The sequence below is a fragment of the Eretmochelys imbricata genome, chromosome 11 (genome assembly GCF_965152235.1).
Source record: "Eretmochelys imbricata isolate rEreImb1 chromosome 11, rEreImb1.hap1, whole genome shotgun sequence".
Taxonomy (NCBI): Eukaryota; Metazoa; Chordata; order Testudines; family Cheloniidae; genus Eretmochelys; species Eretmochelys imbricata.
This window is the reverse complement of record NC_135582.1, coordinates 62,740,325-62,761,601: the sequence shown is the minus strand read 5'-3', so window position 1 is coordinate 62,761,601 and position 21,277 is coordinate 62,740,325. Positions and strand designations below refer to the sequence as shown.

Genomic DNA, 21,277 nt, shown 5'->3' with positions numbered 1-21,277 from the left:
CATGAGGAAACCAATTTCAAACCACAAATTAATGCTCTACAAACACTGGAACGTCAACTGTTTAGAGAGTACCGTGGAATGTTACAGATTTGTGACAGCATCCCACAGTATAGCGATTGAAGTGAGCTGTAGCTCACGAAAGCTCATGCTCAAATAAATTGGTTAGTCTCTAAGGTGCCACAAGTACTCCTTTTCTCTCCTCGAAAGAAAACTGTCAATAGTGTGGAACATTCTTCAGAAATATTCCTCCTTCCATCAATGCAGCACGTAAGAAAATCATAATGGCTAAAACACAGTCATAAAACACTTTCACTATCTTCTTATAAATAATATATATCAGTTGCCAGGGTGAAATACTATTTTAGTCTTCACTCATTAGGGTGACCTACTCACTGATTCTGGGTTGTTACACGTGAATGATGTGCTTATACTAACACATAAAAGATGTTTGTTTCACCCCAGGAGTAGATTATTATGGAACCACTGGTAGTGGCTTCATAGTTAAGGCTCAGTCAGTATACTGGCTGAGGTTGGCCATTAAATTGAAAAATTAAAATTTACAGGTCTTATCTTTAGAGCCCTGTGCATATACAAAATTTGTGTCCGCTTCTGATCCGCAAACATGGTCTGCGGCTATAAAGCAGATATAAATCAGCTGCTCAAAGGGAACATGACACATCTAGTTAATGTGTTATGCGGGGGGTGTGTGTGTGTGTATGTCTCTATATTATACACATACACAAATGCTTGTAAGACATCTAAATGTGTCATGTTCCTCTCTAGGGGAACAGACAGTACACATTATATATAAAATGTGCACTGTGAGTTAGTGTGTGTATTTGCATACATGTCTGTATATTATTCACATATATATATTACATTAAAAAAATTACAAGGAAGGAAAGAAAAGAGAGTAAACCAATATGGCTAAATAACAAGGTTCAAGAGGGTATTTGAGTCAAAACGAAATCCTTCAAAATTTGTAAATCTAACCCTAATGAAGCCAACGAACAGGAACAGTAGGCAATATACGAGAAAGAAATGAAGAGACAAAAAGGATTTTGAAGAGCAAATAGCTGAAGATGTAAAAATAAACAAGAGAGTCTAAGTATATCAGAAGCTAGAAGCCTGCAGAAGAATAGGTGGCATGAAAGGCCAAGCCCGAGGAGGGAGGAAGGTGGTTTAAGTTTATGCTTTTAGTTTGGGATTTCGTTGGAGGATTCCAGAGGAGGGTGAATACAGTGATGCTGTGGGGAGAAGGTCTGCTAAAAGGTTATGATAGGAAGAAGCCCAGGGAAATAGCAGGCATAGATATGAATAGACAGATCTTGCCTGCTCACTACAGGATCCCTGGTCTTGAACCCAGAAATGGGTGGGCTTGGGTTTCCTTACTAGCCACCAGGGGAAGGTGGTGTGAAGGTGCCCCTAATAATAAGGGGATAAAGGACAGTCAAAACCCTGAGTCTAGACAGCACAAGGCCTACAGGGCTCAGAGTCAAAGCCGAAGACCTTTTGTAAGAGCACGGGACTGTTTATTTGTGGGACACTTATCTCAGAAGGGGTGGATTTGAACGTGACCTGGCTGGAGGGCTGAATTACAAGGAAAGAGACAACCATCAACAGGGGGTGCCAGATGGGGAACAAGTCTGCTATGCTACATGCAGCTGCAGGGAGAACGCCAAATGTTGAGTACACTCTTTCACAATTCACAAGACTGAGGACTGAAAGGAGCTTCAAAGAGACTTAAACGAAGTGAATGGGCACCACCACAACAAATGAAGTTCTTGAATTTATCAAAATTGGTCATGCAAATTGGAGGGGAAAAAATTAAACTACTCCTACAACATATAAGATTCTCAATGAACTGTATCAGCTCAGAAAAGGGACCGCAGCATCACCGTAGACAGCTCAGTTAAGACCTCAGCTCAACACACAGCTCTGGTCAAACAAAGCTAAGATGTTAGGATGCATATGAAATGGGATGGGGTACAATACAGAAAATATTATTAATGCTGTTATATAAATCAATGATACTGCCTCATCTGGATCACTGATACTGGTGACCCCATCACAAAAAGGATGTTGCAGAATTCAATAGGGTTCTAAGGATGACTGAGGACATGAAAACCTCATATGAAGAGAGACTGAAAATAGCTCAAGAACAAGGGGATAGAAAATGAAAATAAAGGGCAGGAAATTAAAAATGATAAAACAATACATATTTATGACAGTGGAATTCACTGCCATGAAAACACTTAGGCCAAGATCATAGAAAAATCCAAAAGAGAACTGGATATTTGTATGAATATTGAAAATTCCCAGAACTATTATAATTAATGACAAAATTTCAGGGCTTAAGTAAAGAGATGGTTTGTATAGCTATCATCCTTGGAAACTCATCCTAGGATCTGAAAGTTATGTTGGGGTCTTCCTTCTCACACATCATCATCAGCAGTACAAGTTCTACAAGCCAAGTCATGCCCCAGACATATCCATGCAACCACATTATTTTCACACTGTGCTTTCAATGTTGCCTAGACACGTTCAGTGTGTTTACTGGGTTTCCAAGGGTGTAACTGACTGGAACTTTGCAAACAATTTGGTTGATTTTAAAGAATGTATTCACTTCACTCTCTGATCTGAAAGTTAAGAATCTGCCATTTTTACATAGTCCCTTTGAAGAGCACAACTGTACTTAAAGCAATGTACTTATTTCTTTTTCTTCTTTGGGTCACTGCACCCACACCATCTATATTTGGGGCTGTGTTTTTCCACAGCCACTCAACTAATTTTTCCATTATTTCTCCCATCCCACTCTGTTTCTGCAACTTAATGGGATCTGCTTCTTTCTACCAAGTACATTTTGTTCCCCAAATGTACTAATCTTGCATTTTCATCAGCTCATCAAAACATGTCCATTCGGGTGTTGCCTCAAAGTTCTTTGCATATTTTCTTCATGAGAAAATGAGAAGCATTTTCAAACTCAAACAAGAAATAGTTACTTTATTTATGCTGATGTGTGCAGTCACAATTAATTTGACAAGGACATGCCTGAAAGATTGTTCTGCCATATCCTCTTCTAATATCAACTTGACCAATTCCTGACAAGACAAACTGACTCCCTACCAGCTCAGTTCTAGCACTTCATCTGAATGTCTTATTTGGGGACATACAACTTTCTCTACAAAAGAAAGTTGTCTTGAGGAAGAGCAGAGAGATTGGCATTAAGGTGCTGGCTCTCTGGACTGTAGAAAGGTGGTTGTTAAGGTACAATATTACTGATGTTCTTATACTGTGCCCAACACTTTGGTATCTGAGTGCCTACTGAAGACTAAATCAGGCGTGAAGCCTGCTTGGTTTTCTTTCAGCTGGGCAGTCTGATAATCTTAAACAAAATACCTTACAGTTAAGGTTGTTCTAGCAATTTACATACACACAAAAAAGAACAGTACTATACAAAACCTAAGCATTAAGAAATACTGAAGAAGCCAGTTAGGATTGTTTACGTAAATATCCCATTACCCTTACAGTTCATACATTCAGGTAACAACAACACTGACATATAAAAATTCAGTTTACATAATCCACAAATTATCTTAATCATAATCAAAAAGGCATACGTCTGAACTCTTTCAACAAATGCATCAATAATTTACTGTCAGTCTAGTATGTATACAGTTGATGTACACGAGGTAAGGGTTTGTAAGTGTGTGGTCTGTTAGTTTAATATGGGGATTGTTTTCATTTAATGTCACGTGCCCAGATGCTACTATGATGATTACATTAAAATAATTAAATAAAGTGATAAAACGGAAAGATCTGAAATAAGTGCAAAGGGAATACCTAAAACACTAGCCACGTCTATTCCTTCTTTGTAAATAGCCTTTTCTTTTAAAGTTGCTTCAGTGTGGAAGTTCCTACCTTAAAATGGGCAAAATGTAGTTGAAGTTTTGTATTTCTACAGCTATCCCTCCCTCGGGGGGAGGGATAGCCCAGTTGTTTGAGCATTGGCCTGCTAAACCCAGGGTTGTGAATTCAATCCTTGAGGGGGCCATTTAGGGATCTGAGGCAAAAATTGGGGATTGGTCCTGCTTTGAGCAGGGGGTTGGACTAGATGACCTCCTGAGGTCCCTTCCAACCCTGATATTCTATGATTCTATGCTGAACCACATATGCATTATACCAACACATAGATAAAAACAAACTGTATCGTATACCTGTTGTCATGGTATCTGTGGGGATGATGTTGCAGAACATCTTGCAGGAAACGCTCCATCAGGGTGGTGGTACCTGTGCGATTCCTGCAGTACATGGTGAAATGTCTGTGCTGGGAACTGAAAACATGCTGAAAAGACAGAAACCACATCACTAGCTTGGTATCCTAACCGACTAAGGGATCTATCCAGGAAGGTAGCTTTCATCTTCTAAGTTTCAAATTCTCCATGTTGCAATGAAAAATGTTGAAAAACAATTTTTCCTCCTCTTCTAGACTTTAAGGACCTGATTCAGGAAGGTACTTCAGCATATGCCTAACTTTAAAGCCAATGGGTAGTCATTAGGACTACTCATGCACTCAAAATTGGGCATGTGTGTTAAGCATCTTGAAGAACTGAAGCATAATTAACAGCTTCCAAAAACATGCATATATCTTACAGCATCTGTTGTGCTTGGTACACAGTCTCTACAAATGATGATGGGAAAAATAACTTCTTAACTTCAGATGTTCAGGAAATATAAACCCATAACGCAACGGGAACACACCTTTAAATTATCTGTAACCCAATACAGAGGTAGATGAAGACCAAACAGATTCCTGCTATTTGATTATCATTGGCCCACAAGACAACAAACACTTTCAGACCATGGTAGAGTTAAAGAACAGGGAAAAAAATATCAAATACTCATGTCCTTAGGATATGCAATGCAGTTTATATATTGAACATATTCATACTGCTAGCTCATATTACATAACAATTCTAGGAATGAAGACATTCCCCTTGAAAAAGCTTAGTAGGTGCAAAACAAAGCAGCCTGTAAGCTTAGCAACACAGGCTGCAGAGAACAATCACCCCTCTGCTCCACTCTTTTCACTCGGCTCCCCATTAAACACAGAGCTTAGTTCAAGGTCTCTGTCCTTGTCTGGAACGAGTTACCTGACAGAGACCTTTCACTCTACAACTGTGACAGCTACGCTCCACATAATGAAACTGTCTACCAACAGTGCATGACTGTATCACAGGAGCTGGACCAAGACTATGGAACCCAAGGTCACAAAAGAATTGCCACAGGTTTCACCGCTTTCAGAAGTAAATTCACAACTCATTTCTTTCACTTAGCTTTTCTTCAGTCAGTTTCTCTCTCACACACACACACATTATATATTTTAAAATCCCACAAACTAATCAAATAACTTCTCCTACAGCCTAAAAAGGAAGAAAAAAATAAAGAAACGGACATTTCTATTTTTAAAAATCTGGGAGGTGCTCAGATACTAAGGTAACTGGAGCCTAATAAGCACATAATATGATCGATTCCTATGATGTAACCACCCATGAAAAAACTATCAAAATGGTTATGTTCCATTCAGTACTGACTTTAAAAAAAGATGCTCAATATTAGAGATTGACACATTTGAACAAGCTGGTCAGGCAACACTACCGAGAGCCCGTTATTTCAACCATCTCTTAATACAGGACGTGATGATGTGAGAATTAGAGAGATGAAAAACAGATGCAGTGGGGGCAAAAGATCTATCTGGCTTTAAGATTAAACTCAATAAGTTTATGGAGGAGATGGCATGATGGGATAAAATGATTTTGGTAATTAATTGATCTTTAAATATTCATGGTAAATAGGCCTAATGGCCTGTGATGGGATGTCAGATGGGGTGGGAACTGAGTTACCCAGGAAAGAATTTTTTGTAGTATCTGGCTGGTGAATCTTGCCCATATGCTCAGGGTTTAGCTGATCGCCACATTTGGGGTCGGGAAGAAATTTTCCTCCAGGGCAGATTGGAAGAGGCCCTGGAGGTTTTTCGCCTTCCTCTGTAGCATGGGGCACAGGTCACTTGCTGGAGGATTCTCTGCTCCTTGAAGTCTTTAAACCACGATTTGAGGACTTCAATAGCTCAGACATAGGTGAGAGGTTTTTCGCAGGAGTGGGTGGGTGAGATTCTGTGGCCTGCGTTGTGCAGAAGGTCGGACTAGATGATCATAATGGTCCCTTCTGACCTCAGTATCTATGCATTTCCTACTCTGCTGCAAATGTCTTACCTGTTCAAGATTGCTGTAGTGCACGTGGCAGCAGTTGCAATAGCCTTGTCTATTTTGCACACTGGATAACCCAGGTCCAGCCTGCTCTGGCTCTCGTATGCTTACACTGACGGAAGAAAAGTTTACTGATATTACTAGTAGTTTTCAGTGAGAAAAATCAGACTTATAAAATGTATTATATTTCAGGTGTTTAATAAAACATTAAGACTTATACTATCAAAAATGTATTTTTTCATATTCTAGCATAATCGTTTAGATGGATTTATGGTGCTGAGCTTAAAATCCACTCATGCTGCTGAAGTGTTAAAGTTTTTCCTGAATACCATATGCAAACCTAAAAAGAAAGCCAGTCATGTATAGCAAGAATTCACCATACACTCTCAAGCACTCATGATATTATGCATACAATTTAAAAAATAAAAGATTCTTCCCTCAGAATACTTCAGGGAAGTTTTGCAAAAAGAATGCAGGGGCTACAGAAATTACCAAGTTTCAGAGTAGCAGCCGTGTTAGTCTGTATCCACAAAAAGAAAAAGGAGTACTTGTGGCACCTTAGAGACTAACAAATTTAGTTGAGCATAAGCTTTTGTGAGCTACAGCTCACTTCATCGGATGCATTCAGTGGAAAATACAGTGGGGAGATTTATATACATAGACAACATGAAACAATGGGTGTTACCATACACACTGTAATGAGAGTGATCACTTAAGATGAGCTATTACCAGCAGGAGAGCGGGGGACGGGACCTTTTGTAGTGATAATCAAGGTGGGCCATTTCCAGCAGTTGACAAGAACGTCTGAGGAACCGGGGGGGGGGGGAATAAACATGGGGAAATCGTTTTACTTTGACCCATACACTCCCAGTCTCTATTCAAGCCTAAGTTAATCGTATCCAGTTTGCAAAGTAATTCCAATTCAGCAGTCTCTCGTTGGAGTCTGTTTTTGAAGTTTTTTTGTTGAAGAATTGCAGCTTTTAGGTCTGTAATGTAGGTAGGAATAGCGGTCAGTCGGTTTCTTGTATAGGGTGGCATCTGTGACCATTGCCTATTAGCACCAAACACCTACAAGAGCTTGGCAAACTGTCAAACTGGACAGTCTCTACATAAAAGAATAAATGGACACAAATCAGACGTCAAGAATTATAACATTCAAAAACCAGTCGGAGAACACTTCAATCCCTCTGGTCACTCGATTACAGACCTAAAAGTTGCAATTCTTCAGCAAAAAAAATGTCAAAAACAGACTCCAACAAGAGACTGCTGAATTGGAATTAATTTGCAAACTGGATACAGTTAACTTAGGCTTGAACAGAGACTGGGAGTGGATGTCATTACACAAAGTAAATCTATTTCCCCATGTTTATTATCCCCCCCCGCCACTGTTCCTCAGATGTTCTTGTCAAGTGCTGGAAATGGCCCACCTTGATGATCACTAAAAAGGTCCCCCCCCCACCCCCCGGCTCTCCTGCTGGTAATAGCTCACCTTACCTGATCACTCTCGTTACAGTTTGTATGGTAACACCCATTGTTTCATGTTCTCTATGTATATAAATCTCCCCACTGTATTTTCCACTGAATGCATCAGACGAAGTGAGCTGTAGCTCATGAAAGCTTATGCTCAAATAAATTTGTTAGTCTCTAAGGTGCCACAAGTACTCCTTTTCTTTTTAGAAATTACCAAAGCACTCTTTCTGCCTTGAAGAACTTGTATAACCGTACAGATTACGCAGGGACCCACATGTGTTTACAACAAGTTTATAGTCATAACCCCACTATTTATAGATGGTATTGGCCAGAGATAATTATAAAAATTAAAGAAATAAAGATAATGAGAGATTAAATCGTCACCCAAAAATAACTATGAAATGTAACTTGAAATGTAAGTGCTGAATGCTCTCAGGTCACAAAAGATGTTTTTAATAAAGACATTTTTTAATGAAGCAGATTAAATGAACTCCTGAATATTTTCCATCGTATAAATGTCAAGAAAGTTGATATGATTTAGATTTATATGTCAAAATGACTGCCATGCTGTGGGAAGTGAAAACCATACTTCTCCTGAAGAGTAGGAACACTATTGAGGAGAAAAAAATCAAACGAATGCACAGGATGTAGCTGTGTGGGAGCATGAAAAAATGAAGAAACTATTTAAAATTAATACTGTGTTGAATACCCATATTGCCACTGCAATTTGTGAATATTTGCAGTTCACTTTTAATCTGCAAAAGTGCCATCAAGCACCTTCTAAAGACTTAAGAAAGAGGTCAAGAGAGAGGACAAGGAAGAGAAGGGGAGAAAATGTGGAAAGAAGGGAAGAATGAAAAGGAGGAATGAAGAAGAGGAAAGGACAGTGTCCATCAGACAAAATCTCGAATTATATGTGGTCCACACTATAAAAAAGTTTGAGAAGCCTTGGCTTAGGGAGTTAAATAATAGCAGAGAGAGAAATCAAGAGATAACAGAAGTGGGGAAAGATACATTTTCAGAAGAGATTGAAATGAGATGGAGAATTGATGAAGAAAAACAATATCAGAACACTGGTGCAGCCAGCAGCTGCAGAGGAGGGGTTCTGACAGAGGCAAGAATGTGCAGCAAGACATGGAGGCAGTCAGTTCAGAGGGGAATAAAAAGACATGGTCCCATAAGATAGGCTGCAGTGAGCCCTTGAAGGATTTTAATTAAAAGGAAGACAATTTTGATCTGAACTGTACAATGAATGGGAAGCCAATGGAGTTGTTTAAGGAGTGTAAGAAAATAACGTAAGAATGGCCATACTAGGTCAGACCAATGGCCCACCTAGCCTAGTATGCTGTCTTCAGACAGTGGCCAGTGCCGAAGAAAACAAATAGTATAGGGCAATTTTGAGCGATCTATCCCCCTGTAATCTAGTCCCAACTTCTGGCAGATGAAGTTCTTATGGAACCCTGGGGCATAGGGTTGCACCCCTGACCATCTTGGCTAATAGGTTCATGGAGGTTAGGTCCATCAATGGCTATCTAATTCTTTTTTGAATCCAGTTACACTTTTGGCCTTCACAACAACCCCTGCCAACAAGTTCCACAAGTTGACAGAGTTGTGTGAGGAAGTATTTTCTTTTGTTTTAAACCTGCTACATGTTAACTTCATTGGGTGACCCATAGTTCTTGTGTTATATGAAGGGGTAAATAACACTTTACTATTCAGTTTCTCCATACCATTCATGATTTTATAGACCAGTATCATATCTCCACTTAGCTGTCTCTTTTCTAAGATGAAAAATCTCATTCTTTTTAATCTCCCTTAATATGGAAGCTGTTCCATGCTCCTAACAATTTTTGTTGCCCTTCTCTACACCTTGTCCAATTCTAATATATCTTTTCTAAGACTGAGTGACCCGAACTGCACGCAGTATTCAAGGTGTGGGCGTACCATAAATTTATAAAGTGACATCATATTTTCTGACTTATTATCTATCACTTTCCTAATGGCTCCTAACATTCTGTTAACTTTTTTCCACTGCTTCTGTAAATTGAGCAGATGTTTACAGAAAATTATCCATTATGACTCCAAGATCTCTTTCTTAAGTGATAACAGGTAATTTAGAAAACATCATTTTATAATATATAATTGGGATTATGCTTTCCAATATGCATTACTTTCACTTATCAACATTGAATTTTATCTGCCCTTTTGTTACACAGTCACCAGTTTTGTGTGATCCCTTTGTAACTCTTAGTTAAGTCCAAAGCTGACTTCAATCTTGAGTAATTCTGTATCATCTGCAAATTTTCCCACCTCACTTTTCACCTCTTTTTCCAGATAATTTATGAATATGTTGAACAGCACAAGTCCCAGTACAGATCCTTGGGGGACACTGCTACTTACCTCTCTCCATTGTGAAGACTGGCCATTTATTTCTACCCTTTGTCTCCTATCTTTTAACCTGTTACTGATCCATCAGAGGATGCTCCCTCTTATCCCACGGCTGCTTAGTTTGCTTAAGAGCTTTTGGTGACGGACCTTCTCAAAGGCTTTCTGAAAGTCCAAGTACACTATACCCACATGCTTGCTGACAACCTCAAAGAATTCTAATAGATTGTAAAGGCATGCTTTCCCTTTACAAAAGCCATGTTGACTCTTCACCAACGCATCATATTTATCTATGTATCCGATAATTCTGTTCTTTACTACAGTTTCAACCAATTTGCCTGGTACTTTACTAGTACACAGAGTTTCTCCTTTAATAAACTCATCCATTAGGGATTTCTCTGCCTGAATCGCATGCTCCTCTGCACATGTCAGCTTCCCTCCAGTCCTGAGTTTAATAAAACCTCTACAACCTTTTAAAATTTACACTCCAGCAACCTGGTTCCATTTTGGTTTAGGTGGAGCCCATCCTGCCTGCACAGGCTCCTCCTTTACCAAAAGGTTCCCCAGTTCCTAATAAACCTAAAACCTGCCTCCATACATCATCATCTCATCCACACATTGAGACCCTAAAGTCCTGTCTGTCTTTCTGGCCCTGTGCGTGGAACTGGAAGCATTTCAGAGCATGCTATCAAAGAGGTCCTGGACTTTACCCTCTTACCTAGCAGCTTAAATTTGACCTACAAGAGCTCTCTCCAACCTTTCCCTATGTCACTAGTACCTACATTTGCCATGACCACATACTAGAGAAAAGCAGCTGGGATTTGGGGAGGCCACAGAGAAGGAAACAATAATTCAAGCAAAAGAAAATGAAAGCCTGGATAAGAATTTTTTAAGCACTGAAATCGAGGTAATGATATGCACAGGTAGCCCTGCAGAAGAAGGTGACAGAGAGATCTACAGACCTGAGAGATACGGGAACAGAAAGCACAGAGTCAGCAATGACGCAACAATTTTGAACAGAGGAGACAGATGGGAGGTCTGAGCTGAAAATGGAGACGGAAGAGATGCAGCTGGACTTCAGAATTAAACTGAAAAGGAGAATAGAGAGAAGGAGAGGGACTGAGAGCAGAAAAAGATTGCAAAAGCTAGGGATGAGGGGGGAAAAAAGAGCAAGGGAGACAAAAGTAGCAGCAAAAGAGAAAGATTTTTTTAACTTCAGAAATGAAACAATTCCATCCCAGCAATATCAAAATTTCTATATAAAATTCTTATTAGGAAGTACTTTAAAAAAATCAAAAATCTTTTTAATGTAGCCACAGATAAATGTCATCAGAAACCCTGGCCAGTCTACATGATTATTTTTTAATAAAAAGAGAGGATAACAGGAATTGAAGTCACATTTAAACCTTCTGCTAATCTTGAAACACGACTTTGGGCTACTTGGCTGCTGGGTTTTTTTCAGGTTCTCTGGAATTCTGAAGCCAAAAATGAAATTTGCTGACCTTCAATCTCACTGCTGATATTAATGAGGGCTCAAAGGGCACAACTGCAATGTACATGTTTAATGATACCTATACATAGGATAAAGAGACCATTAACCCTACAGTTGAAAATATTGCATCATCAGTTGTACGGGGTCAAATTTAATGTCAAAAGCTAGATTCTCCCTAGTTCATTTACTGTAAGCAATAAAGTCTGATGCTAATTATATAATCTAACTCACCTGCTATTGCTCTCCTGTTGTAGGGATCCTTCAATACCTCGTCTTTCTATACCTATTTAAAAAGAAAAAGAAAAAAGCAAAGATAGAAAACCAGGCAGAAGAAATCAAAACTGCTCATTGTTACCATTGCACTAAGTTGTCAGCGTCAAAAATAATGTGTTTTATAGGACAACAAAAGTAGAATTGATTAAATTTAGGAAAACTTGCATTTATACAGAATCAGTCACCCCCAAAGAGCTGCATAAACTATAAGCCTTATCTTTTTACAGTTGACATCATTGGGAATTTTTCTACTGACTTAATCGGGACTAAGGTTAGGCCCTGTATGCTGAAATCACTTCACCTGTCACCATAATGCAGTCACCTCTGGAGTAAAACGCAGCAGGTGTTGAACAGTTCACTATAAAACAATTCCTTGCACCTAAAAGGAATTTAAAAGGTCTTTCTTCTATCCTTGACATCTAGGATTCTATGAATTTAGAACAGAATTAGAATAGAATTGACAAACTACTAACCCAACTGAAACAACAAGGGGAACTGACATTTTTACAGTTAAAATAGATGCTTTTTTTGTGTTTTGAAGGTCAATATTTTTGTTTTAATAATTATTTTGCTTACCTTGTGCTGAAAAAGCAGAGGCTTCATCAGTTGGCTTGCTCCTGTCAAACATCTATAAACCAAATACAAAAACCATTGAAAACAAATATGAAAAGCATAGTCTTGGCTTTTACCCCATTCTCAATGTCAGCATGGCTGAGCCCCAAGAAAATGACAATCACTGTGAAAACACAGTACTGTTTCAGATAAGGATTATAATTTAATCTCAACTGAATCTTCATGATCAAAACAAATTCCTGTTTCATTAGATTATTCTACAAATGCCACATACGATCCACTATCCAAGGGCCCAGTCATTGTATGAAGACTTCTGAATCAACCCAAACCTAGAGAGCTGCAGATGCAGGCTTTGCATGCAGCAGGCCAGTTTATTCAAAAGAAAATTATCTGCCAGGGAAGCAAAAAAAAACAAACCAAACCAAAAAAAAACAAACCCAAAATCTAGTGCTTTGGTCATTGTGACAGTGCACACTCACCTCTTGTGAGCGCCTCCCCGTGGGTGAGCAAGAACCTGCACTCTCTTTTTTCGAGGTGCCCCCGGTTGGCTGTTGCCCTTGTCAGGCAGGTCTTCAGCTGGAGGACTAAGTCACACAGTCAAATCCATGAACAAACACTCCTTTTGGGGTAAAAGGTCCAATAGGGCCTGTCCCTGTGCCCTTGGTAATGTCTCCAGCCCTGTCTCTGGGCTCAGTTCTCAGCCCCTTCTGGGCTAGCTTTAAGCCCGTCCCTGCCCTGTTATAGAGTAGTGCCCTCAGGGCATCTTCCCTGGAGACTCTAAGTCCTGCCCTTTACTTGGGCTTTTAAATTAAACTTGTCCCCTTCTTGGGACTTTGGCCACTCTACCAGTGGAGGGAATCTGTGCCCACACACTACTCTGGATCCTGATCCAGGGTCCCTATAAATAGCAGCCACATGGTACTTCCTGTAATAGTTGCTGCTGTTATTCCCTGGGCCACTTCCCACGTAGCAGCTTCTACTTTAACATTTCCTCAGGGCTGAAGTTCTCTGCCTGTTCCCTGCTTGAGTAGGGTCTCTCTCAGACCTCCTCACCTGGAGAGTTTCACAGCCTTCCAAGTCTGCCTCATCCTTTTGGTCCCAGCCAGCAACTGAGCTGCTCACACCTTGCAGCTCCTTTTAGATGAGCCTCCTCCATTCTGATTGGCTGCTTCCCTGCAGTCACTCTAGGCAGGCCTGGAGGACCCACCTTCACTGCTACTTTTCTGGGACAGGGTGCGGTAGGACTGTGAAGTCTCCAGGACACCCTGTCACAGTCACAAACTGTGCAGCTTTAAATCATATACATCTATCTCCTTTTACAAAAGATTTCTATGGAGAGGAACATTTGCACTTTGGTTTTGTACATTAGATCAGGAAATGTCTCCTCCCATAATAGATAAACATTATCCTTATGTATCCAGAACTTAAACTACTTAGTAAGTCAATGCAATGTTCCTGCCAAATTCATTTAATGGCTTAATGGCTTCAGCTACACTTAAAACACAGACCAAAAACCTATACAGTAGAAGCCATGAATGAAATGGAACAAATATGATAATCATCCAGGCTTGAAAAGCTACTTTTATTGCTCAGCATTATCTCCTGATGCCCAATCCACAAACTGATCTAGACAGAAACATGACACTGCAAAAATACCCAACTTCATGTTTTTGTGTCAGGGAATACAAAAGAGCTCCACAGTTTCCCACATTAGGCTTACAATGCTGCAATTGAAACTTAAAATAAACTTTCAGGTACTAACCTTGGTGTTGCCAACCTTTGGCCCCCACCAAAAGCTGATTTCAAGGCTGTTGAACACTCAATCTCAGACAGGAGGCCATTTTCTGCACATGACACTCACCCACTCTCATCTCCACTGGCAATCTGGTAATAATGAAATTAAGGGTCTTTTTAGCTCGTTACTGATGTGTTTGTTCTATATTCTAAAGGAGAAAAGGTTTCAGTCTACATAGATCTGCCAGCAACTTGGTCCACAAGATGGACAAAGCTCTTTTTAAACATTTTTGTTTAAGAAATTAATTTTGACAGAGCTTCCTTACTAAACGCTGACAGCTTTTTATATATTCCTTAGCATTCCCTGCGCTTTCCCGTATGATGATCTCACTCCTCTTCTCACAGTCCTTATTCAACGTATATTATTAGGATGTTAATGTTCATGCATTTACATGTCTATCAGTAAATGAAATGTAATTCCTAAACATAAAGCAAATTATGCCTTGAGATGATTGTTATGGATAACGCCACCAACATGCTTTGAAGAATCACTTCTTCTGCTCATATTGTGTAAACCAGCTAAATTAGTAAATTAACTGACCCTCTCACTGCACTTCATATGTTCAAAGCACTTTATAAGTGTTATTAATTTAAACATTTTAACACCAGAGTGAGGTAAGTCCAGTGTAGCTCTCATCTCTCACTTTTCACACTGCAAGGGAGTATCATGGACCAGATGTTCTCACTCACAAAGGGTAGGGTGTAAATTTGTAAGGCCTCAAGCACCACTAATAGCTGTCAGAGAAATATCAGTTTCAGAGGAGATTGTTTGCCAAGATTCTGCTGTATATAGTTGAAGCATGAGAGACAAATATATCCCTAAGACAAGAAGAATGTTTAAGGATATTGGTAGGCAAATTAAAACATTTAAATCCTGATTGCTTACCACAATCCTAAAGGCTGAAAGTATGCTCGGGTCTCAGCTTCAGTAGAGCAAGGGAAAGCTTGTGCTTAGATGCCTTGCGTGGCCCCTATCAAAATCTATAGATGGGGAAAGGAGCACAAATCCTCGTGCGTTTGGTAATGCAGTCTCATTTAATTTCTAATTTAGCTAAGTCAAAAGGTATTTCTCCACTAGATCCATATTTTTATAATGGGTTCTTTCATCCATAGGCTTTGTAAGAACAACTCTTGTTCAGTTAAGGAATCTCTAAACTTGAAATAGCTCAATGTAACAATAATACAATAATACCAATTACTGCTTAAAAATAAATTACATGTGTATAATCTTCCTTTAAAATAATATTTCAACATTGTAAAAAATCTGTATTATGTTGCAAACATAGTAATGACTAGCATCAACTGAGAATGGTTGATATGGCAGATTTATAACCCATAGGGCTACTGTAGCTGTCTCTTGCAGTTAGAGATAGATATTTCTTGTTTAGTTTTATTGAATTAAATGGCACACAGCAGTCACTGAGCATGAAGAACTGTAAGGAGTCCTGAACAAGTGGAGCTAATGAGAACTGACAGGAGACCAAACGAAAGATGACCATAAGGCAATTAAAAAAAAAAAAAATCAGCATTTTCATTTCGATAGCACATAAAAATGTCATAGACATCAAAGAAACTCTGGAGACCCCTTTCAGCCTTCCCAGGCAACAGATAAGTTAGAAACAAAAAGGGGCAAAGGGGAGATGATGATCAAAATGACTGAGGGAGGTGGTGTTGTATACATCAAGAATATATACACTTGTTCTGAGGTGCAGAAGGTGGTGAGAGGCAGACCACATTGAAGTCTCCGGGTGAAAATAAAAAGGTGGAAAAAACAGGGGTGATGTCATGGTAGGGGGTCTACGATAGACCATCAACTCAAGAGGAGAAAATGGATAATGCACTTCTAGAACACATAACAGAAATATCCAAAATGCAAGACCTGGTAGTAATGGGGGACTTCAACTCCCCAGACATGTGTTGGAAAAGTAATATATCAAAACACAAAATGTCCAGTAAGTTCTTATAATGTGTTGGGGACAACTTTGTGTTTCAGAAGGCAGAGAAAATGACTTGGGGACAGAGATTTTTGACCTGATTCTGACTAACAGGGAGGAATTGGTTGCGAATCTGAAGGTTGAAAACAATTTGGGTGGAAGTGATAATGAAATGATAGAGTTCATATTTCTAAGAAAATGAAAGAGTGAGAGCAGCAGAATGACAATGGACTTCAATAAAACAGATTTTAAGAAACTCAGAGAACTGGTAACAAAGGTCCCATAGGAAGAAAATATAAGGGGAAAAGGAGTTCAGGAGAGCTGGCAATTTCTCAAAGAGACAACATTAAAGGTGCAACAGCAAACTACCTCAATGCAAAGGAAAGATATGAAGAATAATGAGGCCAATATGGCTCCATCAGGAACTCTTTAATGACTTGAAAATCAAAAACGAATCTTACAGAAAGAGGAAACACGGACAAACTGCTAAGGACAAGTACAGCAAAATAGCACAAACATGGAGGGACAAAATCAAAAAGCAAAGGGGCATAAAAGGCAATAAGAACAGGTTCTATAACCACTTTAGGAGCAAAAAAAACATGAAGGAAAGTGTAGGTCCTCCACTCAGAGGGAAAGAGAGCTATCAACAGATAACACCACGAAGGCTGCGGTGTCAGAATGTCTATTTTGCTTCAATCTTCATTAAAATGGCAAATTGTGACCAGATTTTTAACACAATTAATATTAACAAGGGAGAAGGAACACAAGCCAAAATAGGGCAATAAAAGGTTGTAGACCATTTACATAGATAAGTTAGATGCATTCAAGTTGGCAGGACCTCACAAAATTCATCCTAGGATACTGAAAGAACTAGCTGAAGCAATCTTGGAACCGTTACCAATTATCTTTCAGAATACATGGAGTACAGGTGAGGTCCCACGGAGTTAGAGAAGGGCAAACACATGACCTTATCTTTAAAAGGGGGAACAAAGAGGACCTGAGGCGTTATAGACCAGTCAGACGAACTTTGATACCTCAAAAGATACTGGAACAAATGATTAAACAATCAATTTGGAAGTGCCTTGAAGATAATAGAGTTATAAGTAATAGCCACCATGGAATTGTCAAAATCTTGTCAAACCAATCTAATTTCCTTCTTTTGGCATACTGAATAGGGGAAAATGTAGTGTGATATATCTTGATTTTAGTAAAGCTTCAGATAGTCTTATAAGCAAACTAGGAAAACATAACCTGGAAGAAATTACTTCAAAGTGCAAAACTAGTAGTTACCAAATGGTTCGCTGTCAAGTTGGGAAGACTTATCTAGTGGGGTCCTGCAGGGTTCTGTCCTGGAACTTGTACTATTTAATATTCTCATTAATGACTTAGATAATGGAACAGAGAGTATGCTTATAAAACCTGATGATGACATCAAACTGGGAGGGATTGTAAGCACTTTGAAGGACAGGATTAGAATAGAAGTTGTTTGAAATAAACAAGATGAAATTCAATAAAAACAAGTGCAATGGACAAAGAAAAAATCAAATGCAAAACTACAAAATGGAAAATATTTGGGTAGGCAGTAGTACTGCTGGAAAGGATCTGGGGGTTATAGTGGATCACAAACTGAATATGAGTCAACAATGTGATGCAGTTGCAAAAAGGCTAATATTCTGGGGTGTATTAACAGAAGGATCCTATGTAAGGCCCAGACAGCAACTGTCCCGATATACTTAGTGCCAGTGAGCCCTCCACTGGAGTACTGCATCCAGTTTTGGGCACCAAACTTTAATAACTGGTGGACAAACTGGAGAGTCCAGAGCAGAGCAACAAAAATTTAAAATGGTTTAGAAAACCTGACCTACAAAGAAAGGTTAAAAAATCTGGGCATCTTTAGTCTTGAGACAAGAAGGCTGAGGAAAGACCTGATAAGTCTTAAACTTTATGTGAAGATCTGTTATAAAAAAAAGACAGTGATCAATTGTTCTCCAGGTCCACCAAAGGTAGGACAAGAAGTAATCAGCAAGGGAGATTTAAGTTAAACATTAGAAAAAAGTTTCCAACTATAAGAACAGTTAAGCACTGGGACAGGCGTCCAAAGGAGGTTCTGGAAACCCCATCATTGGAGTTTTTCAAGAACTAGTTTGACAACCACTATCAAGGATGGTGTAGGTCAGTGATACTCAGACCTCAGTGGTTCAGGAACCAAATTAGCAATCAACATTACCCAAAAGAGCCAGAGTAGTATGACTCTGAAGGTCCCTTCCATTTTTATGGTTTCTATGAAAACCGAAATCTGGTGTTCCAGCTAGGACACCTGAGAACTACCTCTCTTGATCCTCCAGTCTAGGAAACCAAGGAGAAATGGAGGAAAACTCTCTCTTAAAAGGGACCCATCACCTTCCAACAGTATTACCACTACTACCATTATTATTTGTATTACTGTAGTTCCTAGGAGCCCTAATCATGGACCAGACCCCTTTGTGCTAGGAGCTGTAAAAACAAAATAAAGACAAAAACAACGAGGAGTCCTTGTGGCACTTTAGAGACTAACAAATTTGTTTGGGCATAAGCTTTCATGGGCTAAAACCCACTTCAACAGATGCATGGAGTGGAAAATACCGTAGCAGGTATATATACACAGTACATGAAAAGATGGGAGTTGCTTTAACAAGTGGGGACAGTACCTGTGCCAGAGTTTACAGATTAAGCAATATTTTTTTTACAGTCAGGTGGTTTCCAAGAGAGGAAATCCAGTTGTGCTTAACAGTTTTGGCAGAAATCTACTACCACTAAAGTCTATCTTTCTCACCTCTTGCTCACACCACGTCTTGGTCACACATCATATTTTGGATCTCTTTACTAGCTACCCATCTTACTGTTCACTATTATTGTTAATTTATGGCCCTATATCATTCAGTTCCAGTCTAAATCTCTGATCTTATCTCCTCTCATTTTCCCATCTCACCTCTCTGTTCCCCAAGGGTGCCTCTTCCCCCCTTTGCTTCCATCCCCCTCCCAATTCCAGGACATCTCCTATGCATGAAATAACCTCCCAACTCCCTAAGCTATCATTCTCTTCTCATTAAAATCCCTAAATTTATTTCTACCATGTTGTTCTACCAGCAAGTTAAAAACAAGTAATAAAAGAACCACCAAAATGTACACCAACCTAAAGTGAGGGACCAGAGATCTTAATCATATAACTCGTCTCACTTTACACCCATCACTCCCTTTTGTTCATTGCCCTGACTTATTGCTTCATGTCTAACATACAGAATGCAAACTCTTGGAGGCAGGGATCTGTCTTTTATTTGTTCAGTAAAGCACTTACCTCGGTTTTAGGTACTAGAATAAATAATTATATTTTTGTGCACGAATTGTGATAACTGCAATATAATCTGGCTATCAGCCGTGAGAGCTGGTTGGCTCTTATGGTACATATAAATTACTTTCAAAGAAACCTGGGCAATGGTCTGTGCTAGTGGTACTTTAGAACCAGCAACTTGTAAGAGAAAAATCCTACAAACTAAATACAAAATGACTTTCCCAGAAATATTTCTGTTTTTGTGTTTCAGGGGCAGCTAGATAATTAAAGCCTTAATGCACATAGAGATGTTGGTGTAGGAAAGAGAGGGTTAATTTTAACTTCGGCACTGGGGAACCACAGGGAAGAAAAACCCATAAAAGGGATAGCCTACCCCTTCCACGGAAGGGAACAGAAAAATCTAAGGTTTTGATGGTGGTAGACTGAACTGGGTGCGGAGAGCAGGCAAGCATTTGTATAGCAACTTCGATTGGAGTATCCTGCTCTGTTTAACCAAGGTTAAACCTCACAACACACTTCTGAAAGAAGGAAACATTGTTTAGGAGCAGGAAACTCACACGCAGATGGGCAAATGGCTTGTCCAAGGTCATACAGCGATGCGTGCTGCAGAGGCAAAACAGAACCCAGGAGTGGGGACTCTCAGTCCAGCACTGCACTTGCGAGTGTAACTAAATGCCCGCTCGCTCGGCACAGGAGCATAAGGACGGTGACGCTTGAGGGCAGGCAAGTGAGGTGCTGCAACCCAGGTAACAGAAATTCCTCACAGGGCAACGGCCTCCCGTGCCACGGAACTGGCCACTGCCAATCCCAACCTCAGGCCCCACAAGTCTCTTCCACGCTCCCATGAGGCTCCTGGGTACCTCACCACGGATATTCGCCGCTGGGGGCGCGGGGTGCCCACAGGCACTTGCGGGGGACCAGCCCCACGCCGGGGAGTAAGCCGCTGGGGAGTAACGCCCTTTCCCTCCCTGCCCCCTTTTCATTCCCCCTCTGCTTCGCGTCCCAAATCGCAGCCCCCTCAGAAGCTGCCCTGCCACGCGTGGGGCGGCCCCAAGAGGATGTCGGGGCGGGGTTTAGACAGGGACCCACGTCCCACGCCAGCATGACAATGGCCAACCCCGCGCCCGGCCCCCATTCCCTGACCACACGCCGGCACCGTTACTTTTCGGCCCGCGCGAGCTGAGGGCGGGGGCGGGAACGCGCGCGCGCACCTGCACACGCGGGACGGCGCGCCAGGAGTTGTTTTGTAAACAGCGGTGAAGCCCCGCCTCCCCCCGCCCAGCCCAGCCCAGCCCAGCCCAGCGTGCGCGCGACGGCCGCGGCTTCCCCGGCCCCGGCGGCTGCCGCCCAGGCGCTCCCCGCAGTGGCGGTCCTGGTCCCTCTCTCGGACCGCTGTACGGGCGGCCTACTGGCCGCTTCCCAGCCCAACAGCCCTACTCTCACCTCAGCCGCTTCTCCTTTTTCCCTTCCGTACCTCGTTGGGGTCAGAGGACGCGAGACGCCTCCACTTCCTGTTCCGGGTTATGGCCCCGGAGCCTGACTCTTGCGTCCATGCGTCCTCTATTGGTCGGCTCAGGTGGGGCCCATCGCTGCCCCGGGGGCCAGGTCTCGGTAAGCAGAGACTGGAGGAGCTCTCCCCTCACAGCTAGTGGTGCGCTGTGGACAAAGACTTCAGACGCTGGTCTCCTTTGCATGGGCACACCCATGCTGCCTAGGTGCTCAGCGTGATGGGACTGCTTGTCCAAATGATCCCTTGTGGCTG

General features: G+C 40.8%; 1 protein-coding gene across 4 annotated transcripts in view; it reads right to left on the bottom strand.

Annotated features, from left to right (window-relative positions):
- The window catches only part of ZDBF2 (zinc finger DBF-type containing 2), a 39,463-nt gene extending 18,411 nt beyond the window's left edge, over positions 1 to 21,052 (bottom strand). Inside the window, exons 1-7 of one of the 4 annotated variants that reach the window (XM_077830087.1) lie at positions 20,959 to 21,052; positions 14,222 to 14,343; positions 12,939 to 13,043; positions 12,463 to 12,514; positions 11,845 to 11,896; positions 6,273 to 6,378; positions 4,218 to 4,345 (exon numbers count right to left, since the gene is read on the bottom strand). In XM_077830087.1, the coding sequence (XP_077686213.1) occupies positions 4,218 to 4,345; positions 6,273 to 6,378; positions 11,845 to 11,896; positions 12,463 to 12,514 (338 nt within the window). In that variant the 5' untranslated portion in view covers positions 12,939 to 13,043; positions 14,222 to 14,343; positions 20,959 to 21,052. Of the gene's footprint in view, positions 1 to 4,217; positions 4,346 to 6,272; positions 6,379 to 11,844; positions 11,897 to 12,462; positions 12,515 to 12,938; positions 13,044 to 14,221; positions 14,344 to 20,072; positions 20,108 to 20,726; positions 20,748 to 20,958 lie in introns of those variants that run through there. The other 3 variants (XM_077830084.1, XM_077830085.1, XM_077830086.1) reach the window with 3 other exon arrangements.
- Between the last annotated feature and the right edge of the window lie 225 nt (positions 21,053 to 21,277).